General features: G+C 56.1%; 1 protein-coding gene across 1 annotated transcript; it reads right to left on the bottom strand.

Annotated features, from left to right (window-relative positions):
• Positions 1 to 212: 212 nt before the first annotated feature.
• LOC144739646 (uncharacterized) lies at positions 213 to 20402 on the bottom strand (the record flags this gene model as incomplete). The annotated part of the gene is made up of 6 exons (XM_078622576.1): positions 20218 to 20402; positions 16626 to 16700; positions 12322 to 12386; positions 9310 to 9384; positions 4495 to 4650; positions 213 to 616 (listed from the first exon to the last, which is right to left on the bottom strand). Coding segments are annotated over exons 1-6 (800 nt in total), but the record flags the coding sequence as incomplete, so codon positions are not given.
• Between the last annotated feature and the right edge of the window lie 2250 nt (positions 20403 to 22652).

Below are 22652 nucleotides of genomic sequence, written 5' to 3'. Positions count from 1 at the left end.
CCACTCACCCACTCACCCACCCACCCACCCACTCACCAGACACAGGGCTCAGTGACCGTGACTCTGAGCGACTGTATGTGTTGGACCCGGGCGACTGACTCGCTTCACTGCGAGTCTCGTAGAGGTTGAGTCCCTCGCCTGGACTACCCGCTCCACCACCCCACCCCCCGCTCCACCACCACCCGCTCCACCACCACCCGCTCCACCACCACCCGCTCCACCACCCGCTCCACCACCCGCTCCACTTCCAGCGGAAACTCCTCCGGACGCGTGAGAAATCGCGGCAACTGGGACACCCGCAGCGTCCACCCCCCTGAGCTCCACCCCGAGCTCCACCCCGCTCCACCCGCTCGTCCACCTCGTCCTCCACCTCGTCCACCTCCTCGTCCTCATGCGGAGCGAGGAGCAGCACCTCGTCGTCCGAGTTGACGCTGCAGCTGCTGCTGCTGACGCTGCTGACGCTGCTGCTGCTGCTGTTGTTGCTGTTGTTGCTGTTGTTGTTGCTGTTGTTGCTGTTGTTGTTGCTGTTGTTGGTGGTGGTGGTGGTGGTGCTGACGACGCGGCAGTCGGTGTCGCGCAAGACGCCCTTCTTGCCTCGTGCGGAGAGCAGCGACGCCTGGGGTGTGACACACACATAGTGACACACACAGTGACACACACAGTGACACACACACACAGTGACACACACAGTGACACACACAGTGACACACACACAGTGACACACACAGTGACACACACAGTGACACACACACACAGTGACACACACAGTGACACACACAGTGACACACAGTGACACACACACACAGTGACACACACACACAGTGACACACACAGACAGTGACACACACACACAGTGATACACAGTGACACACACACACAGACACACACAGTGACACACACAGTGACGCACACAGTGACACACACAGTGACACACACAGTGACACACACAGTGACACACAGTGACACACACACAGTGACACACAGACACAAGTGACACACACACAGTGACACACACACAGTGACACACACAGTGATACACACACAGTGACACACACAGTGACACACACAGTGACACACACAGTGATACACACAGTGACACACACAGTGACACACAGTGACGCACACACAGTGACATACAGTGACACACACACAGTGACACACACACAGTGACACACAGTGACGCACACACAGTGACACACACAGTGACACACAGTGACGCACACACAGTGACACACAGTGACACAGTGACAGTGACACACAGTGACACACAGTGACACACACAATGACACACACAGTGACACACACAGACAGTGACACACACAGACACACACACAGACACACAGATACAGTGACACACACACACAGTGACACACACACACAGTGACACACACACAGACACACACACACCCACTGTGGTGGTACAGGCTAATCATAGCAGGCACCACCACAGCATGCACTACTATAATCATAGCAGGTACCTCCACAGCATGCACTACTATAATCATAGCAGGCACCGCCACAGCATGCACTACTATAATCATAGCAGGTACCTCCACAGCATGCACTACTATAATCATAGCAGGCACCACCACAGCATGCACTACTATAATCATAGCAGGCACCTCCACAGCATGAACTACTATAATCATAGCAGGCACCTCCACAGCATGCACTACTATAATCATAGCAGGCACCTCCACAGCATGCACTACTATAATCATAGCAGGCACCTCCACAGCATGCACTACTATAATCATAGCAGGTACCTCCACAGCATGCACTACTATAATCATAGCAGGTACCTCCACAGCATGCACTACTATAATCATAGCAGGTACCTCCACAGCATGCACTACTATAATCATAGCAGGCACCTCCACAGCATGCACTACTATAATCATAGCAGGTACCTCCACAGCATGCACTACTATAATCATAGCAGGCACCTCCACAGCATGCACTACTATAATCATAGCAGGTACCACCACAGCATGCACTACTATAATCATAGCAGGCACCTCCACAGCATGCACTACTATAATCATAGCAGGCGCCTCCACAGCATGCACTACTATAATCATAGCAGGTACCACCACAGCATGCACTACTATAATCATAGCAGGTACCTCCACAGCATGCACTACTATAATCATAGCAGGCGCCTCCACAGCATGCACTACTATAATCATAGCAGGTACCACCACAGCATGCACTACTATAATCATAGCAGGTACCTCCACAGCATGCACTACTATAATCATAGCAGGCGCCTCCACAGCATGCACTACTATAATCATAGCAGGTACCGCCACAGCATGCACTACTATAATCATAGCAGGTGCCTCCACAGCATGCACTACTATAATCATAGCAGGCACCTCCACAGCATGCACTACTATAATCATAGCAGGCACCTCCACAGCATGCACTACTATAATCATAGCAGGCACCACCACAGCATGCACTACTATAATCATAGCAGGCACCTCCACAGCATGCACTACTATAATCATAGCAGGCACCTCCACAGCATGCACCACTATAATCATAGCAGGCACCTCCACAGCATGCACTACTATAATCATAGCAGGTGCCTCCACAGCATGCACTACTATAATCATAGCAGGTGCCTCCACAGCATGCACTACTATAATCATAGCAGGCACCTCCACAGCATGCACTACTATAATCATAGCAGGCACCACCACAGCATGCACTACTATAATCATAGCAGGCGCCACCACAGCATGCACTACTATAATCATAGCAGGTGCCTCCACAGCATGCACTACTATAATCATAGCAGGTACCTCCACAGCATGCACTACTATAATCATAGCAGGCACCTCCACAGCATGCACTATAATCATAGCAGGTACCTCCACAGCATGCACTACTATAATCATAGCAGGCACCTCCACAGCATGCACTACTATAATCATAGCAGGTACCTCCACAGCATGCACTACTATAATCATAGCAGGCACCTCCACAGCATGCACTACTATAATCATAGCAGGCACCTCCACAGCATGCACTACTATAATCATAGCAGGTACCACCACAGCATGCACTACTATAATCATAGCAGGCACCTCCACAGCATGCACTACTATAATCATAGCAGGCACCTCCACAGCATGCACTACTATAATCATAGCAGGCACCTCCACAGCATGCACTACTATAATCATAGCAGGCACCTCCACAGCATGCACTACTATAATCATAGCAGGTACCGCCACAGCATGCACTACTATAATCATAGCAGGCACCTCCACAGCATGCACTACTATAATCATAGCAGGTACCGCCACAGCATGCACTACTATAATCATAGCAGGCACCTCCACAGCATGCACTACTATAATCATAGCAGGTACCACCACAGCATGCACTACTATAATCATAGCAGGTACCGCCACAGCATGCACTACTATAATCATAGCAGGCACCTCCACAGCATGCACTACTATAATCATAGCAGGTACCGCCACAGCATGCACTACTATAATCATAGCAGGCACCTCCACAGCATGCACTACTATAATCATAGCAGGCACCTCCACAGCATGCACTACTATAATCATAGCAGGCACCTCCACAGCATGCACTACTATAATCATAGCAGGCACCTCCACAGCATGCACTACTATAATCATAGCAGGTACCGCCACAGCATGCACTACTATAATCATAGCAGGCACCTCCACAGCATGCACTACTATAATCATAGCAGGTACCGCCACAGCATGCACTACTATAATCATAGCAGGCACCTCCACAGCATGCACTACTATAATCATAGCAGGTACCACCACAGCATGCACTACTATAATCATAGCAGGTACCGCCACAGCATGCACTACTATAATCATAGCAGGCACCTCCACAGCATGCACTACTATAATCATAGCAGGTACCGCCACAGCATGCACTACTATAATCATAGCAGGCACCTCCACAGCATGCACTACTATAATCATAGCAGGCACCTCCACAGCATGCACTACTATAATCATAGCAGGTACCTCCACAGCATGCACTACTATAATCATAGCAGGTACCTCCACAGTATGCACTACTATAATCATAGCAGGTACCACCACAGCATGCACTACTATAATCATAGCAGGTACCTCCACAGCATGAACTACTATAATCATAGCAGGTGCCACCACAGCATGCACTACTATAATCATAGCAGGCGCCACCACAGCATGCACTACTATAATCATAGCAGGCACCTCCACAGCATGCACTACTATAATCATAGCAGGCACCACCACAGCATGCACTACTATAATCATAGCAGGCGCCTCCACAGTCAGTACGCACCGCTGTTAGATTTTAAGAGTTAGTTATTTTATTTTTCCAGCGAAAAATAAAACAAAAATCAACGACGACACAAACGCAAATCGAATGAGAGGCAGCGATTGGTAAGGAATGAAAGGAATGAAAGGAATGAAAGGGGCGTGGTGAATGTTGGCGCACGTCGGCAGTGAAGGAGGAAATGACAATCCCCTCTTCGTCCTCATCATCATCGTCGTGGTGGTGGTGGTGGAGGTGGTGAGACGAGGTGGAGGTGGTGGTGGTGGTGAGGGTCTGCGCGGAGGAGCGAGGCTCTCTACTCACTCGCAACACGCAACCCTAGACACACACACAGACACACACACACAGACACACACACACAGACACACACACAGACACACACACAGACACACACACAGACACACACACAGACACACACACACACACAGACACACACACAGACACACAGACACACACACACACACACACAGACACACACACAGACACACACACACACACACAGACACACACACACACACACACAGACACACACACAGACACACACACACACACACAGACACACACACAGACACACACACACACACACACACAGACACACACACACAGACACACACACAGACACACACACACACAGACACACACACACACAGACACACACACACAGACACACACACAGTGACACACACACACACAGACACACACACAGACACACACACAGACACACACACAGTGACACACACACACACAGACACACACACAGACACACACACACACACAGACACACACACAGAGACACACGGGGGGAGGGAGAGGGGGGAAGAGACAGACAGAATATCTAGTTAAGACAGGAGGACCAGTGTCTCTCTCTCCCTGTGTCTCTCTCCCCGTGTCTCTCTCCCCGTGTCTCTCTCCCCGTGTCTCTCTCCCCGTGTCTCTCTCCCCGTGTCTCTCTCTCCCCGTGTCTCTCTCCCCGTGCCTCTCTCCCCGTGTCTCTCCCCCCGTGTCTCTCTCTCCCCGTGTCTCTCTCCCCGTGTCTCTCTCTCCGTGTCTCACCCGTGTCCCCGTGTCTCTCTCCCCATGTCTCTCTCCCCGTGTCTCTCTCTCCGTGTATCACCCGTGTCTCTCTCCCCGTGTCTCTCTCTCACCGTGTCTCTCCGTGTCTCTCCCCCCGTGTCTCTCTCTCCCCGTGTCTCTCTCCCCGTGTCTCTCTCCCCGTGTCTCTCTCCCCGTGTCTCTCTCCCCGTGTCTCTCTCTCCGTGTCTCACCCGTGTCCCCGTGTCTCTCCCCCCGTGTCTCTCTCTCCCCGTGTCTCTCTCCCCGTGTCTCTCTCCTCGTGTCTCTCTCCCCGTGTCTCTCTCTCCGTGTCTCACCCGTGTCCCCGTGTCTCTCTCCCCGTGTCTCTCTCCCCGTGTCTCTCTCTCCCCGTGTCTCTCTCCCCCCGTCTCTCTCTCCCCGTGTCTCTCTCCCCGTGTCTCTCTCCCCGTGTCTCTCTCCCCGTGTCTCTCTCTCCGTGTCTCACCCGTGTCCCCCGTGTCTCTCTCCCCGTGTCTCTCTCCCCGTGTCTCTCTCTCCCCGTGTCTCTCTCCCCCCCGTCTCTCTCTCCCCGTGTCTCTCCACGTGTCTCTCTCCCCGTGTCTCTCTCCCCGTGTCTCTCCCCGTGTCTCTCTCCCCGTGTCTCTCTCACCGTGTCTCTCCGTGTCTCTCTCCGTCTCTCTCCCCGTCTCTCTCCCCGTCTCTCTCCCCGTGTCTCTCTCCCCGTGTCTCTCTCCCCGTGTCTCTCTCCCCGTGTCTCTCTCCCTGTGTCTCTCTCTCCCCGTGTCTCTTTCCCCGTGTCTCTCTCCCCGTGTCTCTCTCTCCGTGTCTCTCTCACCGTGTCTCTCTCCCCGTGTCTCTCTCCCCGTGTCTCTCTCCCCGTCTCTCTCTCCCCGTGTCTCTCTCCCCGTGTCTCTCTCTCCGTGTCTCACCCGTGTCCCCGTGTCTCTCTCTCCGTGTCTCTCTCCCCGTGTCTCTCTCCCCGTGTCTCTCTCTCCGTGTCTCCCCGTGTCTCTCTCTCCGTGTCTCTCTCCCCGTGTCTCTCTCCCCGTGTCTCTCTCCCCGTGTCTCTCACTCCGTGTCTCTCTCCCCGTGTCTCTCACCCCGTGTCTCTCTCCCCGTGTCTCTCTCCCCGTGTCTCTCACTCCGTGTCTCTCTCCCCGTGTCTCTCTCCCCGTGTCTCTCTCCCCGTGTCTCACCCGTGTCCCCGTGTCTCTCTCCCCGTGTCTCTCTCCCCGTGTCTCTCTCCCCGTGTCTCTCTCTCCCCGTGTCTCTCTCCCCGTGTCCCCGTGTCTCTCTCCCCGTGTCTCTCTCCCCGTGTCTCTCTCCCCGTGTCTCTCTCCCCGTGTCTCTCTCCCCGTGTCTCTCTCCCCGTCTCTCTCTCCCCGTGTCTCTCTCCCCGTGTCTCTCTCTCCGTGTCTCTCTCCCCGTGTCTCTCTCCCCGTGTCTCTCTCCCCGTGTCTCTCTCTCCCCGTGTCTCTCTCCGCGTGTCTCTCACCCCGTGTCTCTCTCTCCCCGTGTCTCTCTCCCCGTGTCTCTCTCTCTCCGTGTCTCCCCGTGTCTCTCTCTCTCCGTGTCTCTCTCCCCGTGTCTCCCTCCCCGTGTCTCTCTCCCCGTGTCTCTCTCCCCGTGTCTCTCTCCCCGTGTCTCTCTCCCCGTGTCTCTCTCCCCGTGTCTCACTCTCCGTGTCTCTCTCCCCCCGTCTCTCTCCCCGTGTCTCTCTCCCCCCGTCTCTCTCCCCGTGTCTCTCTCCCTGTGTCTCTCTCCCCGTGTCTCTCTCCCCGTGTCTCTCTCCCCGTGTCTCTCTCCCCGTGTCTCTCTCCACGTGTCTCTCTCTCCCCGTGTCTCTCTCCCCGTGTCTCTCTCCACGTGTCTCTCTCCCCGTGTCTCTCTCCCCGTGTCTCTCTCCCCGTGTCTCACCCGTGTCCCCGTGTCTCTCACCCCGTGTCTCTCTCCCCGTGTCTCTCTCCCCGTGTCTCTCTCCCCGTGTCTCTCTCCCCGTGTCTCTCTCCCCGTGTCTCTCTCCCCGTGTCCCCGTGTCTCTCACCCCGTGTCTCTCTCCCCGTGTCTCTCTCCCCGTGTCTCTCTCCCCGTGTCTCTCTCCCCGTGTCTCACCCGTGTCCCCGTGTCTCCTCGTGAACGGTGTCTCAGAGTCTCCGTGTCTCTCTCCCCGTGTCTCTCTCCCCGTGTCTCTCTCCCCGTGTCTCTCTCCCCGTGTCTCTCTCCCCGTGTCTCACCCGTGTCCCCGTGTCTCCTCGTGAACGGTGTCTCAGAGTCTCCGTGTCTCTCTCCCCGTGTCTCTCTCCCCGTGTCTCTCTCCCCGTGTCTCTCTCCCCGTGTCTCTCTCCCCGTGTCTCTCTCCCCGTGTCTCTCTCCCCGTGTCTCTCTCCCCGTGTCTCTCTCCCCGTGTCTCTCTCCCCGTGTCTCTCTCCCCGTGTCTCTCTCCCCGTGTCTCACTCTCCGTGTCTCTCTCCCCCCGTCTCTCTCCCCCCGTCTCTCTCCACGTGTCTCTCTCCCTGTGTCTCTCTCCCTGTGTCTCTCTCCCCGTGTCTCTCTCCCCGTGTCTCTCTCCCCGTGTCTCTCTCCACGTGTCTCTCTCTCCCCGTGTCTCTCTCCCCGTGTCTCTCTCCCCGTGTCTCTCTCCACGTGTCTCTCTCCCCGTGTCTCTCTCCCCGTGTCTCTCTCCCCGTGTCTCACCCGTGTCCCCGTGTCTCTCACCCCGTGTCTCTCTCCCCGTGTCTCTCTCCCCGTGTCTCTCTCCCCGTGTCTCTCTCCCCGTGTCTCTCTCCCCGTGTCTCTCTCCCCGTGTCTCTCTCCCCGTGTCCCCGTGTCTCTCACCCCGTGTCTCTCTCCCCGTGTCTCTCTCCCCGTGTCTCTCTCCCCGTGTCTCTCTCCCCGTGTCTCTCTCCCCGTGTCTCTCTCCCCGTGTCTCTCTCCCCGTGTCTCTCTCCCCGTGTCTCTCTCCCCGTGTCTCTCTCCCCGTGTCTCACCCGTGTCCCCGTGTCTCCTCGTGAACGGTGTCTCAGAGTCTCTGTGTCTCTCTCCCCGTGTCTCTCTCCCCGTGTCTCTCTCCCCGTGTCTCTCTCTCCCCGTGTCTCTCTCCCCGTGTCTCTCTCCCCGTGTCTCTCTCCCCCGTGTCTCTGTCCCCGTGTCTCTCTCCCCGTGTCTCTCTCCCCGTGTCTCTCTCCCCGTGTCTCTCTCCCCGTGTCTCTCTCCCCGTGTCTCACCCGTGTCCCCGTGTCTCTCTCCCCGTGTCTCTCTCTCCCCGTGTCTCTCTCTCTCCCCGTGTCTCTCTCCCCGTGTCTCTCTCCCCGTGTCTCTCTCCCCGTGTCTCACCCGTTTCCCCGTGTCTCTCTCAGAGTCTCCGTGTCTCTCTCCCCGTGTCTCTCTCCCCGTGTCTCTCTCCCCGTGTCTCTCTCCCCGTGTCTCTCTCCCCGTGTCTCTCTCCCCGTGTCTCTCTCCCCGTGTCTCTCTCCCCGTGTCTCTCTCCCCGTGTCTCTCTCCCCGTGTCTCTCTCCCCGTGTCTCTCTCCCCGTGTCTCACCCGTGTCCCCGTGTCTCCTCGTGAACGGTGTCTCAGAGTCTCCGTGTCTCTCTCCCCGTGTCTCTCTCCCCGTGTCTCTCTCCCCGTGTCTCTCTCTCTCCCCGTGTCTCTCTCCCCGTGTCTCTCTCCCCGTGTCTCTCTCCCCGTGTCTCTCTCCCCGTGTCTCTCTCCCCGTGTCTCTCTCCCCGTGTCTCTCTCCCCGTGTCTCACCCGTGTCCCCGTGTCTCCTCGTGAACGGTGTCTCAGAGTCCCCGTGTCTCTCTCCCCGTGTCTCTCTCCACGTGTCTCTCTCCCCGTGTCTCTCTCCCCGTGTCTCTCTCCCCGTGTCTCTCTCCCCGTGTCTCTCTCCCCGTGTCTCTCTCCCCGTGTCTCTCTCCCCGTGTCTCTCTCCCCGTGTCTCACCCGTGTCCCCGTGTCTCCTCGTGAACGGTGTCTCAGAGTCTCTGTGTCTCTATTACGACCGTCGATCACTCCACCCTGGACAAAGACACAGACAAAGATCCCCCGTGTAGCCTTAACAGACTGTAGGGGCAAGTGCTGTCACACACAGACAAAGGTCCCCCGTGTAGCCTTAACAGACTGTAGGGGCAAGTGCTGTCACACACAGACAAAGGTCCCCCGTGTAGCCTTAACAGACTGTAGGGGCAAGTGCTGTCACACACAGACAAAGGTCCCCCGTGTAGCCTTAACAGACTGTAGGGGCAAGTGCTGTCACACACAGACAAAGGTCCCCCGTGTAGCCTTAACAGACTGTAGGGGCAAGTGCTGTCACACACAGACAAAGATCCCCCGTGTAGCCTTAACAGACTGTAGGGGCAAGTGCTGTCACACACAGACAAAGATCCCCCGTGTAGCCTTAACAGACTGTAGGGGCAAGTGCTGTCACACACAGACAAAGATCCCCCGTGTAGCCTTAACAGACTGTAGGGGCAAGTGCTGTCACACACAGACAAAGATCCCCCGTGTAGCCTTAACAGACTGTAGGGGCAAGTGCTGTTACACACAGACAAAGATCCCCCGTGTAGCCTCTAGCAGGCTGTAGGGGCAAGTGCTGTCACACACAGAGTCTCTCTCCCCGTGTCTCTCTCCCGGTGTCTCTCTCCCCGTGTCTCTCTCCCGGTGTCTCTCTCCCGTGTCTCTCTCTCCCCGTGTCTCTCACCCCGTGTCTCTCCCCCCGTGTCTCTCCCCCCCCGTGTCTCTCCCCCCGTGTCTCTCCCCCCCCGTGTCTCTCTCCCCCCGTGTCTCTCTCCCCGTGTCTCTCTCCCCGTGTCTCTCTCTCCCCGTGTCTCTCTCCCCGTGTCTCTCCCCCCGTGTCTCTCTCTCCCCGTGTCTCTCTCCCCGTGTCTCTCACCCCGTGTCTCTCTCCCCGTGTCTCTCTCCACGTGTCTCTCTCCCCGTGTCTCTCTCCCCGTGTCTCTCTCCCCGTGTCTCTCTCCCCGTGTCTCTCTCCCCGTGTCTCTCTCCCCGTGTCTCTCTCCCCGTGTCTCTCTCCCCGTGTCTCTCTCCCCGTGTCTCTCTCCCCGTGTCTCTCTCCCCGTGTCTCTCTCCCCGTGTCTCTCTCCACCCGTGTCTCTCTCCCCGTGTCTCTCTCCCCGTGTCTCTCTCCCCGTGTCTCTCTCCCCCCGTGTCTCTCTCCCCGTGTCTCTCTCCCCGTGTCTCTCTCCCCGTGTCTCTCTCCCCGTGTCTCTCTCCCCGTGTCTCTCTCCCCGTGTCTCTCTCCCCGTGTCTCTCTCCCCGTGTCTCTCTCCCCGTGTATCTCTCCCCGTGTCTCTCTCCCCGTGTCTCTCTCCCCGTGTCTCTCTCCCCGTGTCTCTCTCCCCGTGTCTCTCTCCCCGTGTCTCTCACCCCGTGTCTCTCTCCACCCGTGTCTCTCTCCCCGTGTCTCTCTCCCCGTGTCTCTCTCCCGGTGTCTCTCTCCCCGTGTCTCTCTCCCGGTGTCTCTCTCCCCGTGTCTCTCTCCCCGTGTCTCTCTCCCCGTGTCTCTCTCCCCGTGTCTCTCTCCCCGTGTCTCTCTCCCCGTGTCTCTCTCCCCGTGTCTCTCTCCCCGTGTCTCTCTCCCCGTGTCTCTCTCCCCCGTGTCTCTCTCCCCGTGTCTCTCACCCCGTGTCTCTCTCCCCCGTGTCTCTCTCCCCCGTGTCTCTCTCCCCCCGTGTCTCTCTCCCCGTGTCTCTCTCCCCGTGTCTCTCTCCCCGTGTCTCTCTCCCCGTGTCTCTCTCCCCGTGTCTCTCTCCCCGTGTCTCTCTCCCCGTGTCTCTCCCCCCGTGTCTCTCCCCCCGTGTCTCTCTCCCCGTGTCTCTCTCCTCGTGTCTCTCTCCCCGTGTCTCTCTCCCCGTGTCTCTCTCCCCGTGTCTCTCTCCCCGTGTCTCTCTCTCCCGGTGTCTCTCTCCCCGTGTCTCTCTCCCCGTGTCTCTCTCCCCGTGTCTCTCTCCCCGTGTCTCTCTCCCCGTGTCTCTCTCTCCCCGTGTCTCTCTCCCCGTGTCTCTCTCTCCCCGTGTCTCTCTCTCCCCGTGTCTCTCTCCCCGTGTCTCTCTCCCCGTGTCTCTCTCCCCGTGTCTCTCTCCCCGTGTCTCTCTCCCCGTGTCTCTCTCCCCGTGTCTCTCTCCCCGTGTCTCTCTCTCCGTGTCTCTCTCCCCGTGTCTCTCTCCCCGTGTCTCTCTCCCCGTGTCTCTCTCCCCGTGTCTCTCACCCCGTGCCTCTCTCCCCCCGTGTCTCTCTCTCCCCGTGTCTCTCTCCCCGTGTCTCTCTCCCCGTGTCTCTCTCCCCGTGTCTCTCTCCCCGTGTCTCTCTCCCCGTGTCTCTCTCCCCGTGTCTCTCTCCCCGTGTCTCTCTCTCCCCGTGTCTCTCTCTCCCCGTGTCTCTCTCTCCCAGTGTCTGTCCCCCCGTGTCTCTCTCCCCGTGTCTCTCTCCCCGTGTCTCTCTCCCCGTGTCTCTCTCCCCGTGTCTCTCTCCCCGTGTCTCTCTCCCCGTGTCTCTCTCCCCGTGTCTCTCTCCCCGTGTCTCTCTCCCCGTGTCTCTCTCCCCGTGTCTCTCTCCCCGTGTCTCTCTCCCCGTGTCTCTCTCCCCGTGTCTCTCTCCCCGTGTCTCTCTCCCCGTGTCTCTCACCCCGTGTCTCTCTCCCCGTGTCTCTCTCCCCGTGTCTCTCTCCCCGTGTCTCTCTCCCCGTGTCTCTCTCCCCGTGTCTCTCTCCCCGTGTCTCTCACCCCGTGTCTCTCTCCCCGTGTCTCTCTCCCCGTGTCTCTCTCCCCGTGTCTCTCTCCCCGTGTCTCTCTCCCCGTGTCTCTCTCTCCCCGTGTCTCTCTCCCCGTGTCTCTCCCCCCGTGTGTCTCTCCCCGTGTCTCTCTCCCCGTGTCTCTCTCCCCCCGTGTCTCTCTCCCCGTGTCTCTCTCCCCGTGTCTCTCTCCCCGTGTCTCTCACCCCGTGTCTCCTTCCTGCCATCTTCAGCGGTTCGTCCAAACGCGACGCCCGGTACTGGCTGCTCCCTGCAAGCACGTCATCATCATCATCAGCATCATCAGTAGTAGCAGCATCAGTAGCAGCATCATCAGTAGCAGCATCATCAGTAGTAGCATCATCATCATCAGTATCATCAGTAGCAGCATCATCAGTAGCAGCATCATCATCATCAGTATCATCAGTAGCAGCATCATCAGTAGCAGCATCATCATCATCAGTATCATCAGTAGCAGCATCATCAGTAGCAGCATCATCATCATCAGTATCATCAGTAGCAGCATCATCAGTAGTAGTATCATCAGTAGTAGTATCATCATCATCATCAGTAGTAGTAGTAGCATCATCAGTAGCAGCATCATCAGTAGTAGCATCATCATCATCAGTATCATCAGTAGCAGCATCATCAGTAGTAGTATCATCAGTAGTAGTATCATCATCATCATCAGTAGTAGTAGTAGCAGCATCAGTAGCAGCATCATCAATACTAGTATCATCAGCATCATCAGTAGTAGCTGCAGCATCAGTAGTAGCATCATCAGTAGCAGCATCATCAGTAGTAGCATCATCAGTAGTAGCATCATCATCAGTAGCAGCATCATCAGTAGTAGCATCATCAGTAGTAGCATCATCATCAGTAGCAGCATCATCAGTAGTAGCATCATCAGTAGCAGCATCATCAGTAGTAGCATCATCAGTAGTAGCATCATCAGTAGTAGCATCATCAGTAGTAGCATCATCAGTAGCAGCATCATCAGTAGTAGCATCATCAGTAGCAGCATCATCAGTAGTAGCATCATCAGTAGTAGCATCATCAGTAGCAGCATCATCAGTAGTAGCATCATCAGTAGTAGCATCATCAGTAGCAGCATCATCAGTAGTAGCATCATCAGTAGCAGCATCATCAGTAGCAGCATCATCAGTAGTAGCATCATCAGTAGCAGCATCATCAGTAGTAGCATCATCAGTAGTAGCATCATCAGTAGCAGCATCATCAGTAGCAGCATCATCAGTAGCAGCATCATCAGTAGCAGCATCATCAGTAGTAGCATCATCAGTAGCAGCATCATCAGTAGCAGCATCATCAGTAGCAGCATCATCAGTAGCAGCATCATCAGTAGCAGCATCATCAGTAGTAGCAGCATCAGTAGCAGCATCATCAGTAGCAGCATCATCAGTAGCATCATCATCATCAGTAGTAGCATCATCAGTAGCAGCATCATCAGTAGTAGCAGCATCAGTAGCAGCATCATCAGTAGCAGCATCATCAGTAGTAGCATCATCAGTAGTAGCATCATCAGTAGCAGCATCATCAGTAGCAGCATCATCATCAGTAGCAGCATCATCAGTAGTAGCATCATCAGTAGTAGCAGCATCAGTAGCAGCATCATCAGTAGTAGCAGCATCAGTAGCAGCATCATCAATACTAGTATCATCATCATCAGTAGTAGCAGCATCATCAGTAGTAGCAGCATCAGTAGTAGTAGCATCAGTAGCATCATCATCAGTAGCAGCATCATCAGTAGTAGTAGCATCAGTAGCATCATCATCAGTAGTAGTATCATCATCATCATCAGTAGTAGCTGCAGCATCAGTAGTAGCAGCATCAATAGTAGTATCATCATCATCAGTAGTATCATCATTATCATCATCAACAGTATTATCATCATCATCATCATCAGCATCATCAGTAGCAGCATCATCAGTAGAAGCAGCATCATCAGTAGAAGCAGCATCATCAGTAGTAGTATCATCATCATCAGTAGTAGTAGTATCATCATCATCCATAGTAGCAGCATCATCAGTAGCAGCATCATCAATAGTAGTATCATCATCAGTAGTATCATCATTATCATCATCATCAGTAGTAGTATCATCATCAGTAGTATCATCATCAGTAGTAGCATCATCATTATCATCATCATCAGAAGTAGTAGTATCATCATCATTAGTATCATCATCAGTAGTATCATCATCATAATCTTCATCACCACCACCATCATCCACCACCATCACCATCACCACCACCATCACCATCACCACCACCATCACCACCATCACCACCATCACCACCACCACCACCACCACCATCACCACCATCACCACCATCACCACCACCACCATCATCACCATCATCATCACCATCATCATCAACATCACCACCATCACCACCATCACCACCATCACCACCACCAATATCACCATCACCACCACCACCATTCATCACCACCACCACCATCACCATCACCACCACCATCACCATCACCACCACCATCACCATCACCACCACCATCACCACCACCACCATCATCACCACCACCACCACCATCATCACCACCACCATCATCAGCACCACCATCACCACCACCACCACCACCATCATCACCACCACCACCATCACCATCACCACCGTCACCACCATCACCATCACCACCACCAGCACCATCACCACCACCATCACCACCACCACCATCATCACCACCACCACCATCATCATCACCACCATCACCATCACCACCATCATCACCACCACCACCACCATCATCACCACCATCATCACCACCATCACCATCACCACCATCACCATCACCACCACCATCACCACCATCACCACCACCACCATCACCACCACCATCACCACCATCATCATCATCACCACCACCACCATCATCACCACCATCACCATCATCCACCACCATCACCATCACCACCACCATCACCACCATCATCATCATCACCACCACCACCATCACCATCACCACCATCACCATCACCACCACCACCACCAATATCACCACCATCACCACCATCACCACCATCACCATCACCACCATCATCACCACCACTATCACCATCATCACCACCATCACCATCACCACCACCATCACCATCACCACCACCATCACCACCATCATCATCATCACCACCACCACCATCACCATCACCACCATCACCATCACCACCACCAATATCACCACCACCACCACCATCACCACCATCACCACCATCACCACCATCACCACCATCACCATCACCACCATCATCACCACCACTATCACCATCATCACCACCATCACCATCACCACCACCATCACCACCACCAATATCACCACCACCACCATCATCACCACCATCACCACCACCACCATCACCACCACCATCACCATCACCACCACCATCACCACCACCATCACCATCACCACCACCATCACCACCACCACCATCACCATCATCCACCACCATCACCATCACCACCACCATCACCACCATCATCATCATCACCACCACCACCACCATCACCATCACCACCATCACCATCACCACCACCAATATCACCACCACCACCATCATCACCATCACCACCATCACCACCATCACCACCATCACCACCATCACCACCATCACCACCACTATCACCATCATCACCACCACCATCACCACCATCACCACCACCACCACCACCATCACCACCATCACCACCATCACCATCACCACCACCATCACCACCACCATCACCACCACCAATATCACCACCACCATCATCACCACCATCACCACCATCACCACCACCATCATCATCACCACCATCACCACCATCACCACCACCCATCATCACCACCATCACCCACCATCACCACCACCATCATCACCACCATCACCACCACCACCATCACCACCACCACCATCATCACCACCATCACCACCACCATCACCATCATCACCACCATCACCCACCATCACCATCACCACCACCATCACCACCACCATCACCACCACCATCACCACCATCACCACCACCATCACCACCACCACCACCACCACCATCACCACCACCACCATCACCACGACCACCATCACCACCACCATCACCATCATCACCACCATCACCACCATCACCATCATCACCACCACCACCATCATCATCACCACCATCACCACCACCATCACCATCATCACCATCATCACCACCACCACCATCACCACCACCACCATCACCACCACCACCACCAGCATCACCACCATCACCACCATCACCACCATCACCACCATCACCACCACCAATATCACCACCATCACCACCACCATCACCACCATCACCACCATCACCACCATCACCACCACCAATATCACCACCATCACCACCACCATCACCACCATCACCACCATCACCACCATCACCACCACCAATATCACCACCATCACCATCATCACCACCATCACCACCATCAATCATCACCACCACCATCACCACATCGCTGGTGTCTCACCTTCGGCCTGGAAGAGTTCATCATCTTGGTCCGGAGACTCGTTGAGGAGGTCCGCCAAGACAATTCCTTCCGCATCTACACGGTGACACACACACAGACACAGTGACACACACACAGACACAGTGACACACACAGTGACACACACACAGTGACACACACACACACGGGGTGACACACACAGTGACACACTCACAGTGACACACAGTGACACAGGACACAGTGACACACACACAGACACAGTGACACACACAGTGACACACACACAGTGACACACACACACACGGGGTGACACACACAGTGACACACACACAGTGACACACAGTGACACAGACACAGTGACACACACACAGACACAGTGACACACACAGTGACACACACACAGTGACACACACACAGTGACACACACAGTGACACACACACAGTGACACACACAGTGACACACACAGTGACACAGTGACACAGTGACACACACACAGTGACACACACACAGTGACACACACACAGTGACACACACACACACAGTGACACACACAGTGACACACACAGTGACACACACAGTGACACACACAGTGACACACACAGTGACACACACAAACAGTGACACACACACACAGTGACACACACACACAGTGACACACACAGTGACACACACAGTGACACACACAGTGACACACACACACACAGTGACACACACACACAGTGACACACACACACACAGTGACACACACACACAGTGACACACAGTGACACACACACACAGTGACACACACAGTGACACACACAGTGACACACACACACAGTGACACACACAGTGACACACAGACACAGTGACACACACACACGGGGTGACACACACAGTGACACACACACAGTGACACACACAGTGACACACAGACACAGTGACACACACACACGGGGTGACACACACAGTGACACACAGACACAGTGACATACACAGTGACACACAACCGCCATTCGCCACTAAGTGGCGGTGACGTCACCAGGACGCTCGTGCCAGGCCATGTGCACCTTGAGGCCACTGCACCACAAAGACAAAGATCCCCCGTGCAGCCTTAACAGACTGTAGGGGCAAGTGCCGTTAGCGAGTAGCACCTATGAAGGCCGGCACGGCACACGAGGGGGTGGGTGGGCAGCACCACGCCCGGCCGCCTTTGTCTCCCCAGTGCTAGCGATGTTTACACACCGCACCAGGTACTCATTTGAGGCTGAGTCGACCTAGGGGAGGCCCAGGACCGGTTCAGATAATCGTCACTGTTGGTGTTGGCCGTGAGCGGGAATCGAACCCGGGTCGCCGGGTTCATAGCGCGGCGTAGCGCTAACCACTACACCCACCGCTCTCCACACACACACTCCCAGCACGCTCACCACTACACCCACCGCTCCCCACACACACACTCCCAGCACGCTCACCACTACACCCACCGCTCTCCACACACACACCCCCAGCACGCTAACCACTACACCCACCGCTCCCCACACACACACTCCCAGCACGCTCACCACTACACCCACCCGCTCCCCACACACACACCCCCAGCACGCTCACCACTACACCCACCGCTCCCCACACACACACCCCCCAGCACGCTCACCACTACACCCACCGCTCCCCACACACACACTCCCAGCACGCTCACCACTACACCACCGCTCCCCACACACACACCCCCAGCACGCTCACCACTACACCCACCGCTCCCCACACACACACCCCCAGCACGCTAACCACTACACCCACCGCTCCCCACACACACACCCCCAGCACGCTCACCACTACACCCACCGCTCCCCACACACACACCCCCAGCACGCTCACCACTACACCCACCGCTCCCCACACACACACCCCCAGCACGCTCACCACTACACCCACCGCTCCCCACACACACACCCCCAGCACGCTCACCACTACACCCACCGCTCCCCACACACACACCCCCAGCACGCTCACCACTACACCCACCGCTCCCCACACACACACCCCCAGCACGCTCACCACTACACCCACCGCTCCCCACACACACACCCCCAGCACGCTCACCACTACACCCACCGCTCCCCACACACACACCCCCAGCACGCTCACCACTACACCACCGCTCCCCACACACACACCCCCAGCACGCTCACCACTACACCCACCGCTCCCCACACACACACCCCCAGCACGCTCACCACTACACCCACCGCTCCCCACACACACACCCCCAGCACGCTCACCACTACACCCACCGCTCCCCACACACACACCCCCAGCACGCTCACCACTACACCCACCGCTCCCCACACACACACCCCCAGCACGCTCACCACTACACCCACCGCTCCCCACACACACACCCCCAGCACGCTCACCACTACACCCACCGCTCCCCACACACACACCCCCAGCACGCTCACCACTACACCCACCGCTCCCCACACACACACCCCCAGCACGCTCACCACTACACCCACCGCTCCCCACACACACACCCCCAGCACGCTCACCACTACACCCACCGCTCCCCACACACACACCCCCAGCACGCTCACCACTACACCCACCGCTCCCCACACACACACCCCCAGCACGCTCACCACTACACCCACCGCTCCCCACACACACACCCCCAGCACGCTCACCACTACACCCACCGCTCCCCACACACACACCCCCAGCACGCTCACCACTACACCCACCGCTCCCCACACACACACCCCCAGCACGCTCACCACTACACCCACCGCTCCCCACACACACACCCCCAGCACGCTCACCACTACACCCACCGCTCCCCACACACACACCCCCAGCACGCTCACCACTACACCCACCGCTCCCCACACACACACCCCAGCACGCTCACCACTACACCCACCGCTCCCCACACACACACCCCCAGCACGCTCACCACTACACCCACCGCTCCCCACACACACACCCCCAGCACGCTCACCACTACACCCACCGCTCCCCACACACACACCCCCAGCACGCTCACCACTACACCCACCGCTCCCCACACACACACCCCCAGCACGCTCACCACTACACCCACCGCTCCCCACACACACACTCCCAGCACGCTCACCACTACACCCACCGCTCCCCACACACACACCCCCAGCACGCTCACCACTACACCCACCGCTCCCCCACACACACACCCCCAGCACGCTCACCACTACACCCACCGCTCCCCACACACACACCCCCAGCACGCTCACCACTACACCCACCGCTCCCCACACACACACTCCCAGCACGCTCACCACTACACCCACCGCTCCCCACACACACACCCCCAGCACGCTCACCACTACACCCACCGCTCCCCCCACACACACACCCCCAGCACGCTCACCACTACACCCACCGCTCCCCACACACACACCCCCAGCACGCTCACCACTACACCCACCGCTCCCCACACACACACCCCCAGCACGCTCACCACTACACCCACCGCTCCCTGCACCTTCGTGCCGAGTGGACCTAGGGAGGGCCCCCGGGCTCGAAGCGAAGCCTTCGCTAGGCCGCAAATCGGTAACAAAGCAAAACGAGGAACAACCCCGAGACGCCGGTTACCTTTGTCCTTTGGATCGGCGGCCATCTGCGCAAGTAGCGTGAGGTGGTCTGCGCGCTCGTTGTTTGTTTGTTTGTTTGCTGTTCGATTGTTAAATCGCCTCACGAAATAGAGAAGTTTAAGCGATTAAGTCACTCCTTTGTGGCGGTCGCCATTGATGTTAGTGGGGGGGCGGGGCGTGAGTGTCACGTGGTTAAATGAACACGCCCCCCTTTCCCCGATCAAGCTCCGCCCCTTGGAGGCTATGCCACGCCCCTTTGACGCAAAGCCACGCCTCTTAGACCGTACGCCCCGCCCTCTTTGACACTCGCCCCCCGCCCCTCGCATCAACGCCCCGCCCCCCTCAATCACCCCCCTCCCTCCCTCCTCCGCCATTACTCCATCTTCTGGAAGAGGAGGAATCTTCCGGAAGATTCTTTCGTAATTTTCGATTTAAAGCTTCCGTCTTCTTGGTTCTGTCGTTAAAGTCACGTAGAAGGGAAATAATAAAATAATAAAAATAAAACATAATAAAATATTAAAATGTAATTAAATAGTATAATAATAAAAAACAATTCTTATTTTCTTGTGTTTTATTTTTATTATTTTATTATTTTCCTTCTACGTGACTTTACCGAAAGAACCAAGAAGAATCTTCCGGAAGAATAAAAATCATCTTCCGGAAGAGGATGACATCTTCTGTAAGTCCACACTTCATCTTCCGGAAGAGGAAGAATCTTCCGGAAGAATCTTCCGTAAGTCAACAATTTAGTTCTTCCGGAAGAGGAAGATGTGTCTTCCGGAAGATCCCAATTTGTTTTTTTGAGAAGCGGAAGATTCTTCCGGAAGACTACAATCATCTTCCGGAAGAGGAAGACGTCTTCCGTAAGTCCACACTTGATCTCCGGAAGAGGTAGAATCTTCCGGAAGATCCCACTCTGTTTTTTTGAGAAGCGGAAGATTCTTTCGGAAGTCTACAATCATCTTCCGGAAGAGGAAAGCGTCTTCCGTAAGTCCACACTTCATCTTCCGGAAGAGGAAGATGTCTTCCGGAAGATTCTTCCGTAAGTCAACAATTTAGTTCCCAATTCGTTTTATTGAGAAGCGGAAGATTCTTCCGGAAGAGGTCAAAATCATCTTCCGGAAGAAGATGACATCTTCCGTAAGTCCACACTTCGTCTTCCGGAAGAGGAAGAATCTTCCGGAAGACATCAACCAGAGCTGCCTGATGTACCACGTGGTGCCGAACTGGAAGCGGCTGAATCGAATCGACAACGTGAACCACCTAACGGCCCATCGATTCCTCGGCATCTACTAAAGCGTGGGAATCGATTCCTCGCGATTCTTCTGACAACGATTCTCCACTGCCCCCCACCAGAATAGGTGGGGGAATCGATTGTTAATGTTCGCGTACTTCGATTCGGGAATCGATTCCACGAGCTCCATCGAGCCGCGGGTGACTTCACGTGGAAGGGTGGACTCGAGGTTGGTGGAGCGGTGGGACAGTGGTTAGCGCAGTGGGTGAGTGAGGGTGGGGGGCTCGGGTGGTGTGGCTTGGTGCGTTGTTGACTTGAGTGGGTGGGTGAGTGAGTGAGTGGGTGGGTGGGTGAGTGAGTGAGTGGGTGGGTGGATTGGTGGGTGGGTTGGTTGGTGGGTGGGTGAGTGGGTGGGTTGGTGGGTGGGTGGGTGAGTAAGTGGGTGGGTGGGTGAGTGAGTGAGTGGGTGGGTGGATTGGTGGGTGGGTTGGTTGGTGGGTGGGTTGGTTGGTGGGTGGGTGAGTGGGTGGGTTGGTGGGTGGGTGGGTGAGGTAAGTGGGTGGGTGGGTGAGTGAGTGAGTGGGTGGGTGGATTGGTGGGTGGGTTGGTTGGTGGGTGGGTTGGTTGGTGGGTGGGTGGGTTAGTTGGTGGGTGGGTTGGTGGGTGGGTGAGTGGGTGGGTTGGTGGGTGGGTTGGTTGGTGGGTGAGTGAGTGAGTAAGTGGGTGGGTGGGTGCGTGAGTGGGTGAGTGGGTGGGTGAGTGGGTGAGTGGGTTGGTTGGTGGGTGAGTGGGTGGGTGGGTGGGTGCGTGAGTGGGTGAGTGGGTTGGTGGGTGGGTGAGTGGGTGAGTGAGTGAGTGAGTGGGTGGGTGGGTGGGTTGGTGGGTGGGTGGGTGAATGAGTGAGTGAGTGGGTGGGTGAGTGGGTGGGTGAGTGGGTGGGTGGGTGGGTGAGTGGGTGGGTGGGTGAGTGGGTGGGTGGGTGGGTGAGTGGGTGGGTGGGTGGGTGAGTGGGTGGGTGGGTGAGTGGGTGGGTGGGTGGGTGAGTGGGTGGGTGGGGTGAGTGGGTGGGTGGGTGAGTGGGTGGGTGGGTGAGGGGGTGGGTGGGTGGGTGGGTGAGTGGGTGGGTGGGGGTGAGTGGGGTGGGGTGGGTGAGTGGGTGGGTGGGTGAGTGGGTGGGTGGGTGAGTGGGTGAGTGAGTGGGT

This window comes from Lampetra planeri, unplaced genomic scaffold, assembly GCF_965212315.1.
Source record: "Lampetra planeri unplaced genomic scaffold, kcLamPlan1.2.h2 scaffold_1625, whole genome shotgun sequence".
Lineage (NCBI taxonomy): Eukaryota > Metazoa > Chordata > Hyperoartia > Petromyzontiformes > Petromyzontidae > Lampetra > Lampetra planeri.
This window is presented reverse-complemented; position numbering and strand designations above follow the sequence as displayed.